Raw genomic sequence first — 27570 nt, 5'->3', positions numbered from 1 at the left:
GAATCATGGTATGGATTGGTTCCAACAAACTTTTCCAAAGTTTCCCTTCCAGAGAGAACTGACCAGTGTCCCCCTGTCCTGGTTTCCAGGGGCTCCCTGGCAGCCAAGGTGACCCTGTGAATATTTGGGATCCTGGGGTGGTTTGGGTTGGAAGGGACCTTAAAACTCATCCCATTCCATGGGCAAGGACATCTCCCACTGTCCCAGGGTGCTCCAAGCCCTGTCCAGCCTGGCCTTGGATCAGGGGATCAGCACCCGTGGTCTTGGGGCTGTTTTTCTGTTTCACACTGCAGGATTTATTTTTAATTCCAGGGATCTCCGGGCGATCCAGGACCCGTGGGGCCGAAAGGAGACAGAGTGAGTTCCATTCCTGGATTCCACTGGGAAAAATTCACTGCTTTGCGTGTGACAGGAAATGAAAATTCATTTCATTTGTTGTGACCTCCCTTTTCCAAGCATTTTCACCGGGATCTCTGGCAAATGTGAATTTTTAAGCTGTGTCCACCTAATCCTACACTGCCAGACTTCGTCTTGGGGAGTTTCCCTCAGGAATTTTGTGTCTTTATGGAGAAAAGTGCTCAATCCTAATCCCAGGTTCTGGGTACAATTAATTAATTAGTTAATTAATTGCAGGAGAAGGTGGGGGTCATTCTGCCTTTCTGGGTTTCCATTATTAACAAACCTGGTTTAATCCATTTAGGACACTGAAATATTTCAATATTTACTGGGGGCAGACTCCAGGAGGAGCTTCCTGCCCTTCTCCAGTCCCCATTCCTCTTCTTTCCCTGCCTCCTCCTGAGCTGTCTGTGCAGATGAAAACTGGGAATGGATCCTGCTGGGAGCCAACTTCCTTTTTTTCCTTGGGATTAATATTTTTTTCCATGCCAGCAAGGAAAACTCAGGTCATGGCCATGTGGTTTTGGGGACCAGGTGCTTTGGGTTGATGGAATTTGCCCTAAATCACCCAATCTGCTCCTGGGTCTCCCAAGGTGCCTTTATCCACAGGGAGAGCCAGGCTATGTCCTGGGAGGAGTGGAGGTGATTCCTGGCCGGAATGGGCAGCCTGGCCCCCCTGTGAGTATCAAACCCCGGGTGTGGGGGAGCCTTCAGCTTCCCAAGGGCTGGGAGAGATCCCAAATCCCTCTCTCTCCCACTTTTCCTGGTTTCAGGGGCAGAAGGGGCAGCCAGGGGTTCCTGGGCTTCCAGGACCACCAGGTTCTCCAGGGCCACCAGGAATCTCCATCAAGGTGAGTTTGCAGCCCCGTTCTGGGATGTGCCACTGATGCCTTGGGAATCTGAGCTAGGGCAGAGTTCCAGAAGGAAGCAGGGATTGATTCCAAGGATCTCCTCCATGGCTGCACCTTGGGCAGCACCAGAGCCCAGCCAGGGCTGCCCCCAAGATGACCCAAAATGGCCCCAAAATGCCCCAGCGCTCCCGGGGTCTCTCCCTGGGATCAGCTCTGCTCCATTCCCACCTTGCAGTTCATTGTCCCAGCCCAGCTTTAGCCCAGGCACTCCCACCCTGCTTGTTTTTCTCTCTCCAGCCCACGGGGTTTGTGCTCCTGGCCTGGGATTTGGCTCATTTGTTGTGGAATTTGCTGGGTCCCCAGGATGAAGGAGGAAATGATGGATCTGACTCCATGCTCTCAGAAGGCTGATTTATTATTTTATGTTATATATTATATTAAAGAATTCTAAACTAAACTATACTAAAGAATAGGAAAAGGATACAGGCAGGAGGCTACAAAGAATGATGATAAAAACTCGTGACTCCTTCCAGAGTCTGACACAGCTTGGCCCTGATTGGTCATGAATTAAAACAATTTACACTAATCCAATCAAACAATCACCTGTTGGATGAACAATCTCCAACCACATTCCAAAGCAGCAAAACACAGGAGAAGCAATCAGATAATATTGTTTTCCTTTTTCTCTGAGGCTTCTCAGCTTCCCAGGAGAAGAAATCCTGGCAAAGGGATTTTTCAGAAAATATGACAGTGACAATTTGTCCTTGGTGCCCAGCTGGAGCAGGAATTGTTTTGTCTCCCTGCTCTGCGCACAGAGCTCGATGTTGGGAAGGATGAAAGTTTGGCAAGGTCTCACAGATATCTGTGCTTGGCAGAAAGATTTTGGAATGTGGAGCCTGATGTAGGAATAGAGATGGAAGCAAGTTTGGATAGAGAAGAAAAGAATTGCTGAGCCAGCCTGACTGGCTGCCCAAGGAGCAAAGGGTGTGTGAGTGAGAAAGGGTTTTATGGCTCAGAGCAAAGATAAACCCAGCCCAAAGCAGAAGATGTTTGTACCCAGCAGGAAGAGAGCACAGGCAAACAAGGCACAAATGGGGCAAGGAGAAAAAAGGGCTCAGGATTTTCCACTGCAAGAAAAAACTGAAAATCAACTTCTGGCTGAAACTGGGATGTCCTGACTGTGAGAGACTGGAGAGCAGTGCCATGGGTGTGGGAATTACTGGAGTTATGATTGGCTGTAGGGAGCAGTTAAGGGATGGATTGGTTCTGCTGCATGAAGGTGCTCAGCAAAGAAAAGTATAAAATTCAATGTAACCAAACCCAAAGGGTCTCCAGGGCTGCCTGCAGCTGGAGCTGAGCTGGGCACAGCTCTGTCACCCACGGCCCTGGGCTGCTGGGACATCTTGGGTACAATAAACTGCATTTTGGGTACAATAAAGTGCATTTTGTATGCAATAAATGCATTTGTATACGAAAAATTGCAATTTTTATGCAACAAACTGCATTTTATATACAATAAACTGCACTTTGGATACAACAAACTGCAGTTCGTGTACAACAAACTGCATCTCAGATACAATAAGCTGCATTTTGGATAGAATAAACTGCATTTTGTATACAATAAATGCATTTTGTATACAGCAAACTGCATTTTGTATACGAAAAATTGCATTTTTACGCAACAAACTGCAGTTTGTATACAATAAACTGCATTTTGTATACAACAAACTGCATTTTGGGTACAACAAACTGCATTTTGTATACAACAGACTGCATCTTGGGTACAATAAATGCATTTTGTATACAACAAACTGCACTTTGTATGCAATAAACAGCAGTTTGTATGCAATAATCTGCATTTTGGGTACAACAAACTGCATTTTGGATAGAATAAATGCGTTTTGTGCACAACAAACTGCATTTTGGATAGAATAAATGCGTTTTGGACAGAATAAATGCGTTTTGTACACAACAAGCTGCATTTTGCAGAGCCCCCTGCAGTCCCACCTCTCTCATTCGGGCTCCCACAGCTCACCATCCCATAATATGAAGCCCAGACCCAGGCCGAATGTGAACATGAGAAAAGCCAGCCCCGAGTCCTCAGCCCAGGAAGGGCAGAGCCAACGCCCAGCCCTGAGGTGGAGCTGGCCGGAGACCTCTCCTAGAGCTCCGCTGGGAGCGGGAATTCCGCTCTCCTGGAATGTCAGCCTGCAGGATTCCTGTTTCTGGGATGAAGATCTAAATGCCCATCCCATGGGAATTCTCTTTGTCCTCTCTGTTTCAGGGTGAACCGGGGGATCCGGGAATCAGGGTGAGTACCTGGGGCCCGGCTCTCACTTTGGGAGGAAAAGCCTTTTTTCCATAATTATCTCCGAGCTGCCCAGGAAGTTCTGGCTTCCAAACTTCCCGAAATTCCACGGGGATCCACGAAGGGATCATGGAGTGGGATTTTGCTGTGCTTCATGCAGGGTCCCCGTGGGAGGAGTGGCCTCAAAGGGGACAGAGGAGACGCGGGAGAGCCGGTGAGTGCTCCCAGGAAATCGGGGGAAAACTGGGACAGGTCCAGAGGAAGGAAAAACCTGGATCAAGAGCAAATGGCCCCAACTGGCAGCAGATCCAAAAGCAGGGAAAGGGATGATTCTTCCCAGGGATCATCCCACAAGGAGGTTTGGGAAGTTTGAGTTCAAGGGGAGATATGAGAAGTCCATGGAGGATAACTGGGAATGAAAGCCCACCAGGATTGGTTTGGGAATTCTGTGTGTTATAAATGGCTCCATCTGGAGGAGAACATCCCTGTGCTGTTCTTCCATCCTTCCTGGATCATTTTGGGTTGGTTTTCCATGTTGGCGAGCCATATCCCATATCCCAGCCCTTTCCATGGGTCTGGATTCACCATTCCAGGCCAACGTGGGCTCCCAGCCTCTGTCTCCCATTCCTTCCCCTTCCTGAGTCAAGCCAGGGATTCCCAACCTTATTTGTGAGGGAAAAGGGAATTTGGGAATGCACAGACAGCTCTGCAATTCCTCAGTTTTAAAGGGATTCCTCAGATGGACAGATCAGGATAAATATTTCTCTGCAGAACTAAAAATAAACCTTGCCAGTCTGGAGGGGAAAAAAGAGATTGGATGATGTTCCTTCTTTTCCAGGGAAAACCTGGTTTGCCAGGCCCTGTGGGGCTCCACGGGGCTCCTGGACTGCCTGGACCACGGGGAGAAAAGGTTGGATATTCCCTGAACCCCTCATTCCGGGGGGAAGGTGACAGGAAGAGCAGGGCAGGCCTGTGGGGAGGCACTTTGGGATGTCCCAACATTCCTGGAATTCACGGGCTCCGCTCAGGGCCAAACATTTCCAGAGGAAATTTCTCCCTTCTTGTTTTGCTGAGAAAGACTCCGGAGCAGAAAAATCTGGGAAGGATGGGTGCTCTGGGATCAGCATTCCTGAGGATTCTGTGCTTCCCTTGCAGGGAATGGCAGGAATTGGCATTCCTGGCACGGCTGGCACCAAGGGGGAGGAAGGAGAGCAGGTGGGTTGGGAGGTTTGCATTAAAACCCTTCAGTGTCTCCAAAGCCTCCTCCAATATTTAGGTTTTCCTTGGAATCCTGTGGTTCCACATGGAAAACTGAGGATTTGGGTTTAAAATCTGAGTTTTCGTTGTTTCCAGGGAATGATGGGACCTCCAGGAGCACCAGGACCAAAGGTGGGTGCTGAAATCCCGAACCCGAGTTCCCAGGCCTGGGATTCAGCTTCCAGGGAAATTTTCTGCCCCTAACCAGCCTCATAATTAATGATCATCATAATCCCTGTGGGAATCACTGGATCCTGGGGTGGGTTGGGTTGGAAGTGACCTTCCAAGGCCACCTGGTCCAAACCCTCTGGACTGAGCAGGGACATCTTCAAACCAGCCTGACCTGGAACATTCCGGGCTCAAAAGCAAAGAAAGGGAATCATTTTCCACTGCCTGGACTCTGGAATTCCCTGCTGCCCGAGGAGAGGCCTGGAATGGCAGCAGGGTGGGATATTTTCAGTAATAAATGGCACTTTTGGGGCCAGGGAGACTCCAGAGTCCCAGGCTGGAAGAGCTGCCCTGTAATCCTTGGAAAATTGGGTTGAAGAGCTCCGTCCTTCCCTCCCTCTGGATGGCAGCAGGAGCCAGAAATGTTGGATCTGTTGAAATTCCCTTCTGGTTTCTTCCAGGGAATTCCAGGACCTCCAGGGCAGAAGGGAGACCAAGTGAGTGGAACAGCAGGAGAACATTTGACCAGCTCCGGTGCAATTATCCTGATTTTCCACCCTGTTTTTCCCAGCTTGTTCCCTGTGGGATCCAGCAGGGATGTCCTCGAGCTCGGTGCTCCCCTCTCCTTGGCTCTGGAGCCTCGGAGATGACTTTTGGGCACTTTTAAGGAATAACTGCTGGGAAAGGCAGGAGCAAAAAGTTCTCCCTGCCTCCCATTTCCCATTCCATTGGCCACCGTTCCTTCCTCTTGCCTTGCAGGGAAATCCAGGATTTCCAGGTGCTCCAGCCTTGGAGGTAACTGGGAGTGGTTGGGAGCCCTTCTTGTCCTTCTGCTGTGTAACTTCAGTCCCAGAATTCCAGGATTCCAAGGGCTGTGTCCCACAGAAAAGTGGGAAGAACACCCAGACCTTTCCCCCGCCCTCCCGCCAAATTTGTCCTCTTCTCCCTGGCTCCACCTCCTGCATTCCCAGTTTTCCCATTGTCCCCTCAAAGGAGCTCCAGGAAGGACAAGGATGAAAATTCCCAGCCCTGAATCCGTGTGCTCCAGGCCTGTCCCTGCTCAAGGTCCTCATCCGCAGGGATGAGCCCGGCTGAGCACCCACAGCTCTCCGTGTCCCATAAAATTCCATATTCCAGGAGAAACCTCCGTGGTGGCCACCTCTGTGTCCCATAAAATTTCTTATCCCATCATAATTCTTATCCCATAAAATTCCTTGCTTTGGAAAAGGTATCATGAAAAGGAGATTTTAAAATTAAAATTAAACTAAATTAAATTAAATTAAATTAAATTAAATTAAACTAAATTAAATAAATAAATTAAATTTTTTAAACAGAGGATTCTGTGATTTTTTTCTCCTCAGATTTAGGACCTCCAGGCTCTCCATGTCCCCCCCAAATTCCAGCTTAAGGAGAAACCTCCGTGTGGCACTCTGTGTCCCATAAATTTTATCCCACATAATCTTATCCTAAAATTCCTTGCTTGGAAAGGTTCATGAAAGAGATTTTAAATTAAACTAAGTAATTAAATAACTCAATTAAATAAATTAAATTATTTTTTTAAAGAGAGGATTCTGTGATTCTCTCTCCTCAGATTTCAGGACCTCCAGGCTCTCCATGTCCCCCCATTCATATTCCAGGAGAAACCTCATGGTGGCCACTTCTGTGTCCCATAAAATTTCTTATCCCATCATAATTCTTATCCAATAACAAATTTTATCCCATAAAATTCCTTACTTTGGAAAAGGTATCATGAAAAGGAGATTTTAAAATTAAATTAAATTAAATTAAATTAAATTAAATTAAATTAAATTAAATTAAATTAAATTAAATTAAATTTTTTAAACAGAGGAATTCTGTGATTTCTTCTTCTCCTCAGATTTCGGGACCTCCAGGCAAGAAAGGTGTCAGGGTAAGACTGACTTTTAATTAAGTAAGTAATTAATTAATTAGCACTGCTTGAAAGGGCCAGATCTGTCCCTGGAACAGCAGAGGTTGTTCCAAGTTTCCTGAATTCCATCTCCCCTGGGATTGACAGGAGAGGAGAGCTTGGAAAAGTCTTGTCCTGGGAATATTGGGATATTTCTCTTGCTTTTATTCACATTTTGTACCTGGTATTCCCATTCTAGCCTCATTCCAGGGAAAATTTGGGATTTCAGGAGGGAGACATCACTCAGGTGCAGATCCAGCCCAATCCCAGAGGATGCTTCCAGCTGTTCCCTGGCTGAATTCTCTAAAGAATTCCAAAAGTGGAATTGGAATTCTTTAGAGAATTCCAATTCCACTTTCCCAGTGGCTTTGAGGTGAAACACGACCTGGAATATTTTAAATGGAATTTTGGAACATTTTTTTCCCCCCAGCCTTGCTCTGTCACTGCCATCCCTCCCAGAGCCTTCTCCCTGTGGGAAGGATTTCCTGCAGGACTGATCCCCCGTGGCTTTTCCATGGAAATTCCCTGCAGAAATCCTTCACACCTCCCTCATCCCACAGCACAACCAATTTTGACTTTTTGCTGGGATTTGAGGTTGGAATCATCAAGATCAAATTTTGGTCCCCTTGCTTCCCCAGACTGCTTCACCTCAGCTGGCAAAAATCCCTCTTTTCCTTTAGGCCGAGCTTAAGTGCTGGGAATTTTGCTGTGGCCTCGTGCTGGAATGTGCCTGGAATATCTGGATTTATTATTATTATTATTATTCTTTGTGATATTTCACTGGGAACCTGCAGAGAAACCTCAGGGGTTCATTTTATTCCCTTTAAACCTTTAAAAATCCATTTTTGGTGCTGTGTGGGGCGGCAACAACCGTGACGAGTTTGGGATGGCAGAGGGAAGGTGCCATGGAAAAAATTCCTGATAAATCCGGGATGGATGGGTGGGTGGGTGGATTTGGCAAAGGAATTTTTTCCAGGTTGCATCAGAGGTGCAAAATGCAGCCCTAAGGAGCTGTGGGAGATTCCTGCAGGATATTCCTGGTTTCAGGTGTGTCTCTCATTCCCAGGGAGATCCTGGACCGGCTGGACCACGAGGAGACCGAGGAATTCCGGGAGAAAAAGGGGAGAAGGTGATGACCTCACACTTCCCTCAGGGATAAAAGGATTTCTTTTGTTTGTGGCCACCCAGGAAACTCTGAGGGAGATGGAATTCCATCCATCCAGGAATCCAGGGGAAGATTTCCAGGTGGAGAAATCCAAAGCTCCTGGGAAGGAAATCAGGAGGGGAATAAATTCCCAGCTCCCTGCTTGTCCATGGGGATGGAAATATCTCGGATCTGCTCCGGCTTTTCCTGCTCTGGGGAGGTTTCTCCTGAGCTTGGAAAAGCTGCCTTGGCAGGAGCCTGAATCCCTCTGGTTTTTTCAGGGAAGTCCAGGATTTGGAATTCCCGGCCAGCCCGGGCTAAAGGGAGACATCGGCGACAGGGTGAGTGGGACAGAGGGGTGGGAAGGGCCCAGGGGACATTCCAGGAGCTTTGGGGACATTCCAGGAGCTTTGGGGACAATCCAGGAGCTTTGGGACAATCCCGGAGCTTTGGGGACAATCCAGGAGGTTTGGGACAATCCAGGAGCTTTGGGACAATCCAGGAGCTTTGGGACAATCCAGGAGCTTTGGGACAATCCAGGAGCTTTGGGGACAATCCAGGAGATTTGGGGACAATCCAGGAGCTTTGGGGACAATCCAGGAGCTTTGGGGACAATCCAGGAGCTTTGGGACAATCCAGGAGCTTTGGGACAATCCAGGAGCTTTGGGGACATTCCAGGAGGTTTGGAGACAATCCCGGAGGTTTGGGGACATTCCAGGAGCTTTGGAGACAATCCAGGAGGTTTGGGACAAACCAGGAGCTTTGGGACAATCCAGGAGGTTTGGGGACAATCCAGGAGCTTTGGGACAATCCAGGAGCTTTGGGCATCCGGAGCTGGGGACAATCCAGGAGCTTTGGGACAATCCAGGAGCTTTGGGACAATCCAGGAGCGTTGGGGACAATCCAGGAGCTTTGGGGACAATCCAGGAGATCTGGGGACAGAATCCAAGGAAATCCCATTCCCAATAATTTCCCCTCCTGAAAGTCACCTTGATCATCACATTCCTGACTTTTGGGTCCAGGCAGGTCCTGGTGGCTCCCACAATATCCAGGAAGGGTTGGATCAATCCTGGCTGTTCCCTTCTCCGAGGAAATCCCGGTCCCGTTCATTTTAATCCAGCAAAAATTGGCAAATCCCAATGTTATGGATCAGGATCTTTGGAAAAGGGATGGGAAGATCAGGATATTGATGGCTCCAAAGTGGGGGAGAAGGAGACGCCTCTGGACATTCCCTGTTTTCCCTTGGCACAGCCTCTCCTGTGGGACATTCCCTGTTTTCCCTTGGCACAGCCTCTCCTGTGGGACATTCCCTGTTTTCCCTTGGCACAGCCTCTCCTGTGGGACATTCCCTGTTTTCCCTTGGCACAGCCTCTCCTGGGACATTCCCTGTTTTCCATTGGCACAGCCTCTCCTGGGACATTCCCTGTTTTCCCTTGGCACAGCCCCTCCTGTGGGACATTCCCTGTTTTCCCTTGGCACAGCCTCTCCTGGGACATTCCCTGTTTTCCATTGGCACAGCCTCTCCTGTGGGACATTCCCTGTTTTCCCTTGGCACAGCCTCTCCTGTGGACATTCCCTGTTTTCCCTTGGCACAGCCTCTCCTGGGACATTCCCTGTTTTCCCTTGGCACAGCCTCTCCTGTGGGACATTCCCTGTTTTCCATTGGCACAGCCTCTCCTGTGGGACATTCCCTGTTTTCCCTTGGCACAGCCTCTCCTGTGGACATTCCCTGTTTTCCATTGGCACAGCCTCTCCTGTGGGACATTCCCTGTTTTCCCTTGGCACAGCCTCTCCTGGGACATTCCCTGTTTTCCATTGGCACAGCCTCTCCTGTGGGACATTCCCTGTTTTCCCCTGGCACAGCCTCTCCTCTGGGACATTCCCTGTTTTCCCTTGGCACAGCCTCTCCTGGGACATTCCCTGTTTTCCATTGGCACAGCCTCTCCTGGGACATTCCCTGTTTTCCATAGGCACAGCCTCTCCTGGGACATTCCCTGTTTTCCCCTGGCACAGCCTCTCCTGTGGGACATTCCCTGTTTTCCATTGGCACAGCCTCTCCTGGGACATTCCCTGTTTTCCATGGCACAGCCTCTCCTGTGGGACATTCCCTGTTTTCCCCTTGGCACAGCCTCTCCTGGGACATTCCCTGTTTTCCCTTGGCACAGCCTCTCCTGTGGACATTCCCTGTTTTCCATTGGCACAGCCTTTCCTGGGACATTCCCTGTTTTCCATTGGCACAGCCTTTCCTGGGACATTCCCTGTTTTCCATAGGCACAGCCCCTCCTGTGGGACATTCCCTGTTTTCCCTTGGCACAGCCCCTCCTGGGACATTCCCTGTTTTCCATTGGCACAGCCTCTCCTGGGACATTCCCTGTTTTCTATTGGCACAGCCTCTCCTGGGACATTCCCTGTTTTCCATTGGCACAGCCTCTCCTGTGGGACATTCCCTGTTTTCCCTTGGCACAGCCTCTCCTGGGGACATTCCCTGTTTTCCCTTGGCACAGCCTCTCCTGTGGGACATTCCCTGTTTTCCCTTGGCACAGCCTCTCCTGTGGGACATTCCCTGTTTTCCTTGGCACAGCCTCTCCTGGGACATTCCCTGTTTTCTATTGGCACAGCCTCTCCTGGGACATTCCCTGTTTTCCATTGGCACAGCCTCTCCTGGGACATTCCCTGTTTTCCATTGGCACAGCCTCTCCTCTGGGACATTCCCTGTTTTCCCCTGGCACAGCCTCTCCTGGGACATTCCCTGTTTTCCATTGGCACAGCCTCTCCTGGGACATTCCCTGTTTTCCCTTGGCACAGCCTCTCCTGGGGACATTCCCTGTTTTCCATTGGCACAGCCTCTCCTGTGGGACATTCCCTGTTTTCCATGGCACAGCCTCTCTGGGACATTCCCTGTTTTCCCTTGGCACAGCCTCTCCTGTGGGACATTCCCTGTTTTCCCTTGGCACAGCCTCTCCTGGGACATTCCCTGTTTTCCCTTGGCACAGCCTCTCCTGGGGACATTCCCTGTTTTCCCTTGGCACAGCCTCTCCTGGGACATTCCCTGTTTCCTTGCACAGCTCTCTGGCATCCCGTTTCCTGCACAGCCTCTCCTGGGACATTCCCTGTTTTCCCTTGGCACAGCCTCTCCTGTGGACATTCCCTGTTTTCCTTGGCACAGCCTCTCCTGGGACATTCCTGTTTCCTTGGCACAGCCTCTCCTGGGACATTCCCTGTTTTCCCTTGGCACAGCCTCTCCTGTGGGACATTCCCTGTTTTCCCTTGGCACAGCCTCTCCTGTGGGACATTCCCTGTTTTCCTTGGCACAGCCTCTCCTGTGGGACATTCCCTGTTTTCCTTGGCACAGCCTCTCCTGGGACATTCCCTGTTTTCCCTTGCACAGCTCTCCTGGGATTCCTGTTCCTTGGCACAGCCTCTCCTGTGGGACATTCCCTGTTTTCCCTTGGCACAGCTCTCCTGGGACATTCCCTGTTTTCCCTTGGCACAGCCTCTCCTGTGGACATTCCCTGTTTTCCCTTGGCACAGCCTCTCCTGTGGGACATTCCCTGTTTTCCTGGCACAGCCTCTCCTGTGGGACATTCCCTGTTTTCCCTTGGCACAGCCTCTCCTGTGGGACATTCCCTGTTTTCCCTTGGCACAGCTCGGGAATTCCGTTCCTGCACGCCTCTCCTGGGACATTCCCTGTTTCCCTTGGCACAGCCTCTCCTGGGACATTCCCTGTTTTCCCTTGGCACAGCCTCTCCTGTGGGACATTCCCTGTTTTCCCTTGGCACAGCCTCTCCTGGGACATTCCCTGTTTTCCATTGGCACAGCCTCTCCTGTGGGACATTCCCTGTTTTCCCTTGGCACAGCCTCCTGGGACATTCCTGTTTCATGGCACAGCTCTCCTGGGACATTCCCTGTTTTCCATTGGCACAGCCTCTCCTGTGGACATTCCCTGTTTTCCATTGGCACAGCCTCTCCGTGGGACATTCCCTGTTTTCCATTGGCACAGCCTCTCCTGTGGGACATTCCCTGTTTTCCCTTGGCACAGCCTCTCCTGGGACATTCCCTGTTTTCCCTTGGCACAGCCTCTCCTGTGGGACATTCCCTGTTTTCCCTTGGCACAGCCTCTCCTGGGACATTCCCTGTTTTCCCTTGGCACAGCCTCTCCTGTGGGACATTCCCTGTTTTCCCATTGGCACAGCCTCTCCTGTGGGACATTCCCTGTTTTCCCTTGGCACAGCCTCTCCTGTGGGACATTCCCTGTTTTCCCTTGGCACAGCCTCTCCTGTGGGACATTCCCTGTTTTCCATTGGCACAGCCTCTCCTGGGACATTCCTGTTTTCCATTGGCACAGCCTCTCCTGTGGGACATTCCCTGTTTTCCCTTGGCACAGCCTCTCCTGTGGGACATTCCCTGTTTTCCACTGGCACAGCCTCTCCTGGGACATTCCCTGTTTTCCCTTGGCACAGCCTCTCCTGGGACATTCCCTGTTTTCCATGGCACAGCCTCTTGGGACATTCCCTGTTTCCTTGGCACAGCCTCTCCTGTGGGACATTCCCTGTTTTCCATTGGCACAGCCTCTCCTGGGACATTCCCTGTTTTCCCTTGGCACAGCCTCTCCTGGGACATTCCCTGTTTCCCTTGGCACAGCCTCTCCTGGGACATTCCCTGTTTTCCATTGGCACAGCCTCTCCTGTGGGACATTCCCTGTTTTCCAATGGCACAGCCTCTCCTGGGACATTCCCTGTTTTCCATTGGCACAGCCCCTCATTGTACATTCCCTGTTTTCCATTGGCACAGCATCTCCTGGGACATTCCCTGTTTTCCATTGGCACAGCCTCTCCTGGGACATTCCCTGTTTTCCCTTGGCACAGCCTCTCCTGTGGGACATTCCCTGTTTTCCCTTGGCACAGCCTCTCCTGTGGGACATTCCCTGTTTTCCATTGGCACAGCCTCTCCTGTGGGACATTCCCTGTTTTCCCTGGCACAGCCTCTCCTGTGGACATTCCTGTTTTCCATTGGCACAGCCTCTCTGTGGGACATTCCCTGTTTCCCTTGGCACAGCCTCTCCTGTGGGACATTCCCGTTTTCCCTTGGCACAGCCTCTCCTGTGGGACATTCCCTGTTTTCCTTGGCACAGCCCTCCTGTGGGACATCCCTGTTTCCCTGACACAGCCCCTCCTGGGACATTCCCTGTTTTCCAATGGCACAGCCTCTCCTGGGACATTCCCTGTTTTCCATTGGCACAGCCCCTCATTGTACATTCCCTGTTTTCCTCTTCTCTGATTTTTCCTGGAATTATCTCTCCCGTGTCATTCCTTCTGTGTTTCTGCAGGGAAATGTGGGATTGTCTGGGAAGCCAGGTCAGAAGGTGAGTCCATGGAATGCTGTGTTCCCTGGGAGGGTGGGCAGGCCCTGGCACAGAATTCCCAGAGCAGCTGTGGCTTCCCCTGGATCCCTGGCAGTTCCAAGGCCAGGTTGGACATTGGGAATTGGATAACCCTGGGATAGTGGGAGGTGTCCCTGCCCGTGGATGGGGGTGGGATCTAGTGTTCTTCCAGCTTAATTCCAACATTTTTGATCAGGGCTGAAAGAACTCCTGCTAATCCTCACCTGCAGGAATTTTCCCAGGAAAAGTTCAAAACCAGCCAAGAAATTTCAGGAAAAAGTTCCCACCCGTGGGATTTGTTCACTGGGGGCCTCACTGGGGGCATTCCTCAAGCAGGGATCTCCCCAGACCTGGCTGGGGGACGGTTTGGCTTTGGGAATTGCTCCATCCATCTGGGAATGGAATGTTGAGACCGGATCAGCTTCCAGGGTGTGGAAAAATGGGAGTCACAAAACGGGAGCAGCTGAGCCAGGAGGTGCTAACGAGGTTTGTTAATGAGGCGGCAAAGGGGAGGCAAGGAGAGATGTTTGGGATTGGGAGAAGGCCTGGAGAGGTGGTGTCACAAATTTCCCAGATTTCATGGAATGTTCTGAGCTGGGAGAGACCCACGAGGATGATCCCATCCAGCTGTTAAGGAAACGGGATCAAATCCACGACCTTGCCGGACAAACCTCAGACAGAGCAAATGATTGAAATGGGAATAAAATTAAAACATGGAATGGGAACGGATCCTGTGTCCTAGACTGGATCCATCTCGAGTCTCTGCTGGTCTGAGCTGCTCCTGGACATGGAGAACCTCAACAGATCCTGTCCTGAGGGAATTCCTCACGGGATGAGGATCTGTGAGAGCTCAGCTGATTGAAATGGGAATGAAAATTAAAACATGGAATGGGAACGGATCCTGTGTCCTAGACTGGATCCATCTCGAGTCTCTGCTGATCTGAGCTGGTCCTGGAGGTGGAGAACCTCAACAGATCCTGTCCTGAGGGAATTCCTCATGGGATGAGGATCTGTGAGAGCTCTCCCACCCATGAGAGCTCAGCTGATTAAAATGGGAATGAAAATTAAAACATGGAATGGGAATGGATCCTGTGTCCTAGACTGGATCCATCTCGAGTCTCTGCTGATCTGAGCTGGTCCTGGAGGTGGAGAACCTCAACAGATCCTGTCCTGAGGGAATTCCTCATGGGATGAGGACCTGTGAGAGCTCTCCCACCCATGAGAGCTCAGCTGATTAAAAAGGGAATGAAAATTAAAACATGGAATGGGAACGGATCCTGTGTCCTAGACTGGATCCATCTCGAGTCTCTGCTTGTCTGAGCTGCTCCTGGAGGTGGAGAACTCAACAGATCCTGTCCTGAGGGAATTCCAGGGAGGACTGTGGAGTCTGGATGGATGAGGTTGGAGCTGGGTGCTTTCCAGCCCAATTATCCCACAAAATAATAATGCTCTCATTAAATAAATGAAATGCTATAAACAGATATTATTAAATAAATATGAATAGCACAAATCCTACAATCCCAGCCCTTCCTAGCACGGGGTGAATGCTCTGAGCCCAAACTCCATCCAGGCTGGTGGGAGCAGCTCCATGGCCGTGGGTGTGCTGCTGGAATCTGCCCCTCGGTGGGAATGCAGGACAGGAATGTGACAAGTCTCCTTTCCTTCAGGGGGAGAGAGGTGAACCAGGATTCCCTGGAAAACCAGGAGAGGCCGGGCTGAGAGGAAAAGAGGTGAGTAAAGGCTGGATCCAGGGGGATGGAGCCGCTGATCCCTCGGGAGCAGCCAACAACCCCAGCTCTGAAATGACAAACCAGGGGTGAATTTTCTTCCTTGTTACTCAACATCAGTGCCCAGAGCAGCTGGGGCTGCCCCTGGGTCTCTGCTGCTCACAGTGACCCCAAGGTGTGCCACAAAGTCTCTTTTCCCAGCCCAGCACTCAAAGGAGGAGTCAGAGCTCTTCAGTTCTCACTCTCAAGGCTGTTCATTGTTTCTTATCTATAAAATTTTTTCTCCTGTCCTGCCAAGGTCTGTCCAGCAGGTCAGACAGAGGCACTCTGCCTGCCCTGGGGCAGTGTTATCTCTTTATACTAAAAACTGCCTGTGCATTATTTACCATAACTCCCCAATCCCATCACTGTGTTGGACAGTGAGCTTCTGCCTTAAACCAATCCAAAAGTGCCAACATCACCAAGAAGATGGAGGCCAAGAAGAAGAAGGAGAAAGAAGGACAGGACACACCCAGATCCCTCCATCTTTGCCTCCTGAACCCCCATTCTAAAATCCCCAAAATTCTACATTGTCACCTGTGACACATTCACTGTCATTCCACTCAAACTTTCATGGCTTGCAGATCCTCACACAAGGTTGGTCATTTTCTCCATGGGTCACAATCCAAGGCTCAGGGGCCTTGGGCTCTGTGCCAGGGTCTCTGAGCCCCCTGGCAGGGGCTGGAGCCATCCAGGACAGCCAGAGGGACGTCCTGAATTCCAACAAAAAACTTGGGAAAACCCAGCAGTTCAGCATTGTAGGGAGGAAAGGCTCCTCTGGGACGACGGAAATCCCACCCTTCCCAAGGAGCCAGGAAAACAGCAGCTGGAAAATGAAACCCTTGGATTTGCCCTGAAGTTGATCCCTGCTCGTTTTATTCCCTGTTTATTTGTCCTTGAACGAGGCTGTGGAGAATCCTCTTCACCTCTCTTTTATCTTGGATTTCACATTCCAAAAGGCTGGAAAAATGGAAAAGCCCAAAAAAAGAACTCAGCGGTTTTTTGGGTTGTTTTTTTTTCTTTTGGGAGATGCTGAAAACAGAGTGCCAAGAATGGAATCCCAGGATATCCCGAGCTGGAAGGGACCCACAGGATCATCCAGTCCAACCCCTGACTCTGCCCAGGACACTCCAACAATCCCATCCCTGAGATCCAACCATTCCTGGAGCTCAGACCAGTGGGATTGGGTGGCAATCATGGACACTCCAACAATCCCAGCCCATCCCTGAGATCCAAACATTCCTGGAGCTCAGACCAGCGGGATTGGGTGGCAATCAGGGACACTCCAACCATCCCAGCCCATTCCTGAGTCCCAAACATTCCTGGAGCTCAGACCAGCGGGATTGGGTGGCAATCATGGACACTCCAACCATCCCAGCCCATCCCTGAGTCCCAAACATTCCTGGAGCTCAGCCCAGCGGGATTGGGTGGCAATCATGGACACTCCAACAATCCCAGCCCATCCCTGAGATCCAAACATTCCTGGAGCTCAGCCCAGCGGGATTGGGTGGCAATCATGGACACTCCAACAATCCCAGCCCATCCCTGAGATCCAAACATTCCTGGAGCTCAGACCAGCGGGATTGGGTGGCAATCATGGACACTCCAACAATCCCAGCCCATCCTGAGATCCAAACATTCCTGGAGCTCAGCCCAGCGGGATTGGGTGGCAATCATGGACACTCCAACAATCCCAGCCCATCCCTGAGATCCAAACATTCCTGGAGCTCAGACCAGTGGGATGTGGTGTCACTCACCTCATCCTCCCCCCAAATTTCAATATTCCGGTCGCCCCAGGCCTTGTGTCCCTTTTCCCTCATTTTTGGGAATGCTGCAAACCCCCATCCTTCATTTAAGCCATCCCAGATATCCCCCAGGCTGCCTCTATCCCAGTTTCCCAAGCCTTAGGCAGGGCCAAGGAGATGGAACCTCCACGGGAGCCCCCGGAATGCTGGGTGGACTCGGTTCCCTCCCTTTGATCCAGGTTTGAGTGCAATAAAACCCCTGTCCCTTGGGGGGAAAACAGCTGGAAAGCTGCTCCTCTCTTTTAGGGAGAAGCTGGAGTCCCTGGAGAGCCGGGAGTGAGAGGGATCAGGGTAATCATTCCATTATTATCATCGATTTTATTGTATTTATTATATTACATCATCACAAATTACATTATATTATGTTATATTATATTACATTAAATTACATTACATTTCATTACATAATATTTTATTATATATTCTGTCATATTATATAATATAATTTTATTATTTTTTATTTTATTATATTTATTATAACCGTTTATTTTATTTATTATTTATATTCTATTCTATTCCTTATTTATTTTATTTTATTTATTTTATTTTATTTTATTTTATTTTATTTTATTTTATTTTATTTTTTCTATATTACATTACATGATATTATATTATATTATATTATATTATATTATATATATTATATTATATTATATTATATTATATTATATTATATTTATATTTATATTATATTACTATTATATTCTACTTATATCATATCTATATTATATTCTATTATATTTATATCTTATATTTATCATTATATTATATTACGTTACATTACATTACGTTACATTACATTACATTATATTATATTATATTCATTTGTCATATTATGTTATATCATACCATCTTATTATTTAATTATTTTATTAGATTTTTTGTATTTATTATATTGTATTCTATTATTATTTATATTCTATTCTAATCTATTGTTTTGGTTTATTTTATTTTATTTATTTTTTATTTATTTATTTTATTTATTATTTATTTATTATTAATATTCTTTTATTTATTATAGTTATTCTAGTTCATTTATTATATATATTATATTATATTTCATCATAATATTATATTATTATATTATATGATACTATATTTTATTTTACCTTTTATTATATTCTTTTATTTATTATATTTATTATATCTTATTACATATATTATATCGTATTACATTACATTACTTTATAGTGTATATTATATATATTATATTATATTATATTATATAATTATATTATATTATATTTATTATAAATTATATTATATTATATTATATTATATTTATGATTTTATCATTCTATGGTACTATATTTTAGTTTATTTTAGATTTATTATATTATTTATATTATATTATATTATCTTACTTATTACATATATTATATCGTATTCCATTATGTTATATTATAATCTAGTAACATTCAACATTACCATTACATGAATTACATTATATTATATTATATTAGATATATATTATAGTTATATTATTATTATATTATTTTATTAATGTTATATTATAATTATATATTATATTATATTATATTATATTATATTATATTACATTATAATCTATTATTGTATTTTATTTTATTTATTTTATTTTATCTTAATTATTTAATTATATTATTTTTATTATATTTATTATAGTTTATTTTTTATATATATTATATTACATCATATTATATTATATTACTATATTATATGATACTACATTTTATTTTATTTTATATTTATTATATTATTTATTTATTACATTTATTATATCTTATTACATATTATATCGTGTTACATTACATTACAGTTATCATTATGTCTATTGTATATCTATCTATATATATATAATTATATTATGACATATATATAGATTACGATTACGTACTACATACATACATGTTACATTATATCGTTACGATTAAACAGATATAGATATTACATTGTATTATATATTATATTATATATTATATTATATATTATATTATTTAATAAGATATATTTATATCTATATTATTTATTTATTATTATATTATATTCTTTTCGTGCCCTGGAGAGTGGAGGGGCTGCTGTTTCCCTTCCCCATGCCAATGGGATTCCCCACCTGGAAACCTTCCCTTCCAGCTATTCCTCTCCTATGGGAATGAATCCCATTTCCCGTGCTGTGTTCCTCTCCTGAGCTGTGGCTCGGGCTCTGTTTGGGATTTGTTCCTCTCCACCTCTCCTTGCAGGGACCTCCTGGACTGCCAGGACCAGCTGGAGAGCAGGGATGGAAAGGAGATCCAGGAGAGCCTGGAAGGGATGTAAGGAATCCAGAGGGGGCACCTGGGAGAGGGGGATTCTGGGAGAGCTTTCCTTTCTTCTATCATAGACAGCATGATTTTGTATATTTATATATCCTAATATATATGATCTATTGTATAACACTATATATGATATATAGTATAGCATATATTATACATTAGTATAATAAAATAATATAATGCATAGTATAATACACAGTAGAATATACAATATATAATATTGATAGCATAGATTATACTAGTATAAAAAAGGATAGTAGGTAGAGAAGAGATGAAAATATACACGTTATAATAGGATGTAGTGGAGGGAGGAAAGAGATGAGGAGGAGATGTGTAATTGGTGAGAATGGAGAGAAGTGGAGTGGATTTCAGAATGAGTAGAATGATGAAGAGAAGAGAAGGAGAAGAGAATAGAATAGAAGAGAAAGATAAAGAAAGTAGAGAAAGGATAAGAGAGAAGAAGAGAAGAGAAGAGAAGAGAGACGAGAGAAGAACGACAGACAAGATAAGAGAGATAGAAGAGAAGAGAATAGAATATAGGAAGTAGAAGGATAGAGTAATTAGAGAGAATATAAGATTAGTTAATGTGAGAGTAATATAAGTAGATGAGTATTAATAATAATATAATATATAATTCGATAGTAGAAATAGAGATAGAAATATAAATATAATTATATTAGAGAATAAAAGTAAATTAGAATAAGTATAATTCGATAAATAGAATTATAGGAAGAGTAAAATAATAATCTAAATAATAATAAGGATAAAATAATATAGTTATAGTAGAATGGGAAAATAATAGATATAAAGGATATTAGATATATGCTAGTTATATCTTAATTATGTATATGATATATAGAGTATTATATTATATTATTTATATCTATATTTCATAATGTTATAATTATAGTTATATCATTATATAATATATAATATATATTATTATATAATATATTGTTATAGAATTATATAATGAATTGTCTAATAAATCTTTTATTATCTATTATATAATATATATAATATTTATAATTTTTCATGTATTACATAGATAAATATCATTTCTGTATATCAGGAATAAATGACATTTATTTCCCCAGCCTGGGGTGGATGGATCCCACAGGGACAGATCCAGCAGAGATGGATTCTCTCCATCCTGTTTTCATCCCCATGGGAAACAATCAGGGGAAATATTTCCAGCTTTCTCAGGACTTCACCTAAATCCTCTTTGGGAGATTCCCAAAAATATCAGAGCAGCTCCTCCCCCTCTCCCACTCTTTTACCTGCGGCCATTTCAGCAAAAATTGAGAATTTAAATCTGGAATTGAACTGGTTAATTTATTTTATTATTTAATTTACTTGGTTCCATTTATTCTATCACATTCTTTTATTTTTATATTTTATTCAATTATTTAATTCACTTTATTATTTATTTTTACCTCGTTCTATTTATTCTATCACATCCTTTTTTATTATATTTTATTCAATTTATTTAATTTTACTTTATTATTTAATTTACTTGGTTCAATATATTCTATCACATTTTTTTATTATTATATTTTATTTAATATTTACTTTCTTGTTCCATTTATTCTATCACATTATTTTATTTATAATATTTTATTCAATTTCTAATTTTGCTTTATTATTTAATTTCTTGGTTCAATTTATTCTATCACATAACTTTATTTTTTATATTTAATTTTATTGTTTAATTTATTATTTAATTTACTTGGTTCAATTTATTCTATCACATTATTTTGTTTATTATATTTTATTCAATTATTTAATTTACTTTATTATTTAATTTCTTGGTTCCATTTATTCTATCACATTCTTTATTTATTATATTTTATTCAGTTTTTAAATTTACTCTATTATTTAATTTACTTGGTTCAGTTTATTTATCACATAATTTTATTTATTATCTTTTATTTAATTGGTTCATTTACTTTATTATTTAATTTACTTGGTTCCATTTATTCTATCACATAACTTTATTTTTATATTTTATTCAATTTTTTAATTTGCTTTATTATTTAATTTACTTGGTTCCATTTATTCTATCACATAACTTTATTTTTTATATTTAATTTTATTGTTTAATTTATTATTTAAATTACTTGTTTCAATTTATTTATCAAATTATTTTATTATTATATTTAATTTAATTGTTTGATTTACTTTATTATTTAATTTATTTGGTTCCATTTATTCTATCACATTACTTTATTATTTATATTTAATTTTATTGTTTAATTTATTATTTAATTTCTTGGTTCAATTTATTCTATCACATTTATTTATAATATTTAATTTATTTTAATTTTTTTATTCTTAAATTTATTTTGAATTTGATTTATTGCTGCTGTTTCTTTGGTGGGGACGGGGAAGGACCCGAGGCAGAGCAATTCCCAAGGAATTCTGCTGTGCTGGGAGCAGAATCTCATTCCCAGAATTCCAAAGGGTGTCCTTGGCTGGAGCCATTCCTGCCCAATTCCTGATTTGCCTGCAGGAATCGTGCCCTGAGTGCCAGGAAAAGTGGGATTGGGAGAAAAGCTGCAGGGAAAATCCCCACGGATCCCAAAGGGATCCAAGGCCAGGATTTCCCGAAGGAACGGGGACGATTCCGCGGCCAGGATGGGGGGGAAGGGAAATGAGAGCAAAGTTTGGGTTGCACCAGAGGGGATTCCATGATTCCAGTGGGAGAGCAAAGGAAAAAGCAGGAAAAGCAGGAAAAGAACTCCCAGGAACACGAGCTTCGAGTGAAGAGCAGAATTCCTCCAAATTTCACCGAAAAATGGGAATTGGGGAGACACAGGAAGGGCTTGGTTGGTCCCTCTGGAAAAGGTGGATTAATTTGGGATCAGCACCCAGGAAATGGGAATTATAAAAGGGGACTAATGTATTCCTGCTGGTTTTTAGGGAATTGCTCCAAATTTCACCTAAAAATGGGAATTTGGAGGCACAGGAAGGGCTTGGTTGGTCCCACTGGAAAAGGTGGATTAGTTTCGGGCCAGCACTGAGGAAATGGGAATTTTAGAGGGGAACTAACTCATTCCTGCTGGTTTTCAGGGAATTGCTCCAAATTTCACCTAAAAATGGGAATTGGGGAGACACAGGAAGGGCTTGGTTGGTCCCACTGGAGAAGGGGGAGTTAGTTTGGGATCAGCACCCAGGAAATGGGAATTTTAGAGAGGAACTAACCCATTCCTGCTGGTTTTCAGGGAATTGCTCCAAATTTCACCGAAAAACGGGAATTAGGGAGACACTAGAAGGGGATGGTTGGTCCCTCTGGAGAAGGTGACATTAATTTGGGATCAGTATTCAGGAAATTGGAATTATAAAAGGGGACTAATGTATTCCTGCTGGTTTTTAGGGAATTGCTCCAAATTCCACCTTAAAATGGGAATTTGGAGGCACAGGAAGGGCTTGGTTGGTCCCACTGGAAAAGATGGATTAGTTTCGGGCCAGCACTGAGGAAATGGGAATTTTAGAGGGGAACTATCACATTCCTGCTGGTTTTCAGGGAATTGCTCCAAATTTCACCTAAAAATGGGAATTAGGGAGACACAAGAAGGGCTGGGTTGGTCCCTCTGGAGAAGATGACATTAATTTGGGATCAGCACCCAGGAAATGAGAATTATAAAAGGGGATGAATCCATTCCTGCTGGTTTTCAGGGAATTGCTCCAAATTTCACCTAAAAATGGGAATTAGGGAGACACAAGAAGGGCTGGTTGGTCCCTCTGGAGAAGATGACATTAATTTGGGATCAGCACCCAGGAAATGGGAATTTTAGAGGGGAACTAACATATTCCTGCTGGTTTTCAGGGAATTGCTCCAAACTTCACCTAAAAATGGGAATTGGGGAGGCACAGGAAGGGGTTGGTTGGTCCCTCTGGAGAAGGGGGAGTTAGTTTGGGATCAGCACCCAGGAAATGGGAATTTTAGAGGGGAACTAACCCATTCCTGCTGGTTTTCAGGGACACCCAGGGAAGGACGGCCCGAGAGGTGAACGAGGCCCCCCAGGCCCGAAGGTAGGTCCTGACTCCAGGTTTCTGTGGCGGTGCCACCACCTCGGGCAGGTCAGAGGGGAGGAAAGCCCAGCTCAGGTCTCCTCCGACCCCCCAGAATTTTGGGATTTCAAAGCAGAACTCCTGGGATGGGCTCAGGAGCTCGTGGTGGCTCCGGGGCTGTGGTCCCACATCTCCACAGAGCTCCTTTGGGACCAAGAATGTTCTTCAGGAGGCAGACAGGATAAATTTCCGGAATGTTCGCAGATTGTTCCTTCCTTCCCTCCTCCTGGAAGTTGAAGAGCACCTGGAAAGGGGTGGAAGGAGGAATGGTTTAAGATTCCTGACATCTTTAGAGGTGGGAACAGCTCCTTCCTTAACGGAGAGGAAAATCCTGCAGGAAGCAGCACCAGTGGGGACAGGGGGACTTCCTGTTTGCCACGAGATCCAGACCTTTGGAAAAGCAAGGATTTATCCAGGGAAGAGGCATCCCAAGTTCTCCCTCGGCTGGAGATGCCCTCAGGGCCTTCCTGGTGCCCTTCATTCCACCGGAATCTGTCGATGCAGAACCCGGATTTCAGTGAAATGAAGCCCCCCCAGAGAGGCAGGAGCCTCCAACCTTCCCCATCCCTGCAGCTCATCCCTGATGTCATCCAAGATCTCTGGCCTGGGGATGGAATTCCATGGAATTCCATGGCCGTGACCTCCTGCGGGAGCCCATCCTGCTGGAGATGTTGGACCCGGCCACGTGTGGGGCCAGCAGCACCACGGCCACCTCCAGAAGGGACCACCAGCCACGGGGACACCTTGGCCATCATCCTCCTCGGTGTGACGGTGTTCCCAGAGGTCCCAGGATGAGGGAAGGGATGGGAAAGCTGACTCCATGCTCAGAAGGCTGATTTATTATTTTATGATCTATATTATATTAAAACTGCACCAAAAGAACAGAAGGAAGGATTCCATCAGAAGGCTGGCTGAGAATAGAAAAGGAATGAATGACAAAGGTTTGAATGAACAATAAGTTTGTCTCTGACTGAAACAGTTTAGACAGCTGGACTGTGATTTGCCATTAATTAGAAGCAATTAAATGAGCCCAATCCCAGATCCGCCTGTTGCATCCCACAGCAGCAGAGAATCCTTGTTTACACTTCATTCTTGAGGCCTCTCGGCTTCCCAAGAGGAAAAATCCTAAAAAAAAGGATTTTTCATAAAACGTGTCGGTGACAGATGTCCTCTGCACTGGTGGCACTGAGGGACCACCACAACCTTTCCTTTCCCCCACCTTTGTGGCCAAGGGGTGGAGAAGGGGATGGAGCACAGCTCTGGCCCAAACCTCACTTGGATGCTGCTCACGGGCCAGGCTTTCCCAAAAAATCCAACTGTGCCCGTGTCCAGTGGAGGAGGGAGGGAGCAGGGTGGGATTCAAACCCTCAATGGGATTCATCCGGGATTACGGAGCGGGCTGGTGGCAGGTGAAAGGGTCAGATATGGGATTGCCCCCTTTCCTCCTTTGTTCCTGATGGAAATGATGGAATTAATGAGCTGATCTCGTTTGTTCCAAGGGGGAACCTGGCCCACCAGGAAGAGGAGTGGAAATGAAGGTAAATAAATCAAAATTAAAGACCACATAAAAGTTGGGCAGCACCTCCCCCTCTGCCTGGGTTGGGCTGGCAGAGGGGACCCCATGTGTGTCCCCTTGGCCATCGGCCACCTCCAGGAGAAACCTCCTGGGGAGCAGAGGGGGAGAGGCTGGGACTTTTCTTTCCCCTTGCAGGACCTGGAGAGGCTTTTGGAAGCGTACGGGATCAAGGTAGGAGGTCCTCTGTCCTCCCTCCTGGCCAGGGGTTGTAATTTGGCTTTTCCATGGCTTCCCTCTGGAATCCTGGAGGTGGAATTTGCTCCCCCAGCAATCCTGGGAGGGTTCATTCCATTTCCTTTTCCGGGCTGTATTTAAATCTTTCTGGGACAGATTTTTTTGCTGCCATTTTATGGGCTGGGTGGTGGCTTTGAGGCCCCTGTGACAGTGACACATGGACCTTAAAGCCCCTCTAATTCCCACCCCATCACCTTCCACTATCCCAGGTTGTTCCAAACCCAATCCAGCCTGGCCTTGGACACTTCCAAGGGATGGGGCAGTCACAACTTCTCTGGGAATTCCGTTCCAGCTCCTCCCCACCCTCCCAGCCAAAAATCCCTTCCCAATATCCAGCCTAAATCCTCATTTAAAACCCTTCCCTCTTGTCATATCCCCACAATCCCATGGAAAAAGGGAATTTTTCCCACTCTCCCTCTTTTTTATCTCCCCTTAAAATCCCGAAAGGCCACAAATGTGGGGGTTTTATTTAGGATGGGGACAGACCCCACAAAAGCTCCATGGATCACTTCCTTGATCCCAAACCTGTATTTGAGCTGTCCCCGTGAGCCCCTGGGAATCCTTCACTCCTTGTTTTGGGGTGGCTGCCCTTGGATTGTCACCTGCTGGGGACAGGAGGGTGGCACTGGGCTGCCTCACTGGTGTGCACTGGTTCCAGATTATTGGAATGACGCCGGTACTGCAGACGGGACGAGCCTGAGCTGCTCTGGCCCTGCTGCTGGACCAAACAGCAGAACTGGGGTGTTTCACCCCAAAAACACCTCTGGCCATGGCTGGGTGGTGTTTCACCCCAAAAACACCTCTGGCCATGGCTGGGTGGTGTTTCACCCCAAAAACACCTCTGGCCATGGCTGGGTGGTGTTTCACCCCAAAAACACTTTTGGCCATGGCTGGGTGGTGTTTCATCCCAGGGACACTTTTGGCCATGGCTGGGTGGTGTTTCACCCCAAAAACACCTCTGGCCATGGCTGGGTGGTGTTTCACCCCAAAAACCCCTCTGGCCATGGCTGGGTGGTGTTTCACCCCAGGGACACTTTTGGCTGGCTGGGTGCTCCAGCTGGGCACGTGGGGATGAATCCAGGCGTGCAGGAGCTCTGGTGGCTGCAGGATGGAGCTTCCCCCCATCACAGGGGCTGCTCCTCAGGTTTCCCTCTGTGGAGAAGCTTTAGGGTGATGGGGAAGGAAAGGAGTCGGTTCTGATGGAGGGTTTGGATCCAGAACTTCATTCTGGCCTCTGAACCCAGCACCAGCTCCAGCAGAACTCCTGACCCTGTGGGTGCTGCTCCTTTTAACCCCGGGGAGAGGGCAGGGAAGGGGCAGGGAGCCACCAGCCAGGGACAGGAGGGGAGGTCTCAAGGGACAAAGGACACCTGGATGGCCCAGTGCCCCCAGGGGCAGAGGGCATCCTTTGGATCTGCCAATCACTGACGCCCTTCTGGAATGCCAGGACTGACAGAGGGTGCTGGGAGAGGTCAGGGAAGGGGAAGGAAGAGGTGACTGACACACCTGGCAGGGAATTATCAGGGGAGGGGCCCGAGGTTCTGAGGTGAACCCTGAAATCACACCACAACCCCAGCTGGCGCTGCTGAGGGACCTCTCGGAGGCGATCCTGCGGGACGGGCTGGACGGGCTCCTCTGGCACCGGGGCGGCTCCAGGACGAGCAGAACTTCCATGGAAAACCTGGCGGCCGTGCCTGTCACCGTGAGTCACCTCACCTGCCAGGGGTGGCAGAACTCCAGGGGGTGAGGGGGGTGGGAACGAGGCACCAGAGCCATCGGGGTCACCTCTGTCATCGAGCAGGTCACGGTGTCTTGGGAGAGGCTGTGGCTGGCACTGGGATCTGGGATCTTTGGGATAAAGGGATACAAAACACTCATTTTTTAATGGGAATGAAGGAATCAGCCAAGCTCTGTTGTCCATAGGAGCCATCCCCAAAGCCACCAAAGCCATCAGGGTCACCTCTGTCATCGAGCAGGTCATGGTGTCTTGGGAGAGGCTCTGGCTGGCAGCAGGATCTGGGATCTCTGGGATCTTTGGGATAAAGGGATACAAACCCCTCATTTTTTAATGGGAATGAAGGAATCAGCCAAGCTCTGTTTTCCATAGGAACCATTCCCAAAGCCACCAAAGCCGTCGGGGTCACCTCTGTCATCGAGCAGGTCACAGTGGCTTGGGAGAGGCTGTGCTTGGCACCAGGATCTGGGATCTTTGGGATAAAGGGATACAAAACACTCATTTTTTTATGGGAATGAAGGAATCAGCCAAGCTCTGTTGTCCATAGGAGCCATTCCCAAAGCCACCAAAGCTGTTGGGTCACCTCTGTCATCGAGCAGGTCATGGTGTCTTGGGAGAGGCTGTGGCTGGCACCAGGATCTGGGATCTCTGGGATCTT

At 46.2% G+C, this 27570-nt stretch overlaps 1 protein-coding gene across 1 annotated transcript in view; it reads left to right on the top strand.

Annotated features, from left to right (window-relative positions):
* Positions 1-27570, top strand: part of LOC108961174 (collagen alpha-1(VII) chain-like) — a 111803-nt gene that overhangs the window by 36950 nt on the left and 47283 nt on the right. The window contains 21 exon segments of the mRNA XM_050985402.1: positions 70-116; positions 313-357; positions 1006-1074; positions 1170-1247; positions 3532-3558; positions 3716-3769; positions 4394-4465; positions 4711-4770; positions 4909-4944; positions 5442-5477; positions 6857-6889; positions 7974-8036; positions 8333-8392; positions 13378-13413; positions 15099-15161; positions 17249-17293; positions 19222-19293; positions 23275-23328; positions 24867-24905; positions 25079-25114; positions 26754-26879. Of these exon segments, the coding sequence (XP_050841359.1) occupies positions 70-116; positions 313-357; positions 1006-1074; positions 1170-1247; positions 3532-3558; positions 3716-3769; positions 4394-4465; positions 4711-4770; positions 4909-4944; positions 5442-5477; positions 6857-6889; positions 7974-8036; positions 8333-8392; positions 13378-13413; positions 15099-15161; positions 17249-17293; positions 19222-19293; positions 23275-23328; positions 24867-24905; positions 25079-25114; positions 26754-26879 (1151 nt within the window).

Source organism: Serinus canaria, chromosome 1A (assembly GCF_022539315.1).
Source record: "Serinus canaria isolate serCan28SL12 chromosome 1A, serCan2020, whole genome shotgun sequence".
In the NCBI taxonomy this organism is placed as follows: domain Eukaryota; kingdom Metazoa; phylum Chordata; class Aves; order Passeriformes; family Fringillidae; genus Serinus; species Serinus canaria.
The sequence above is the reverse complement of the archived record's forward strand: the minus strand, read 5'-3'. Positions and strand labels throughout refer to the sequence as shown.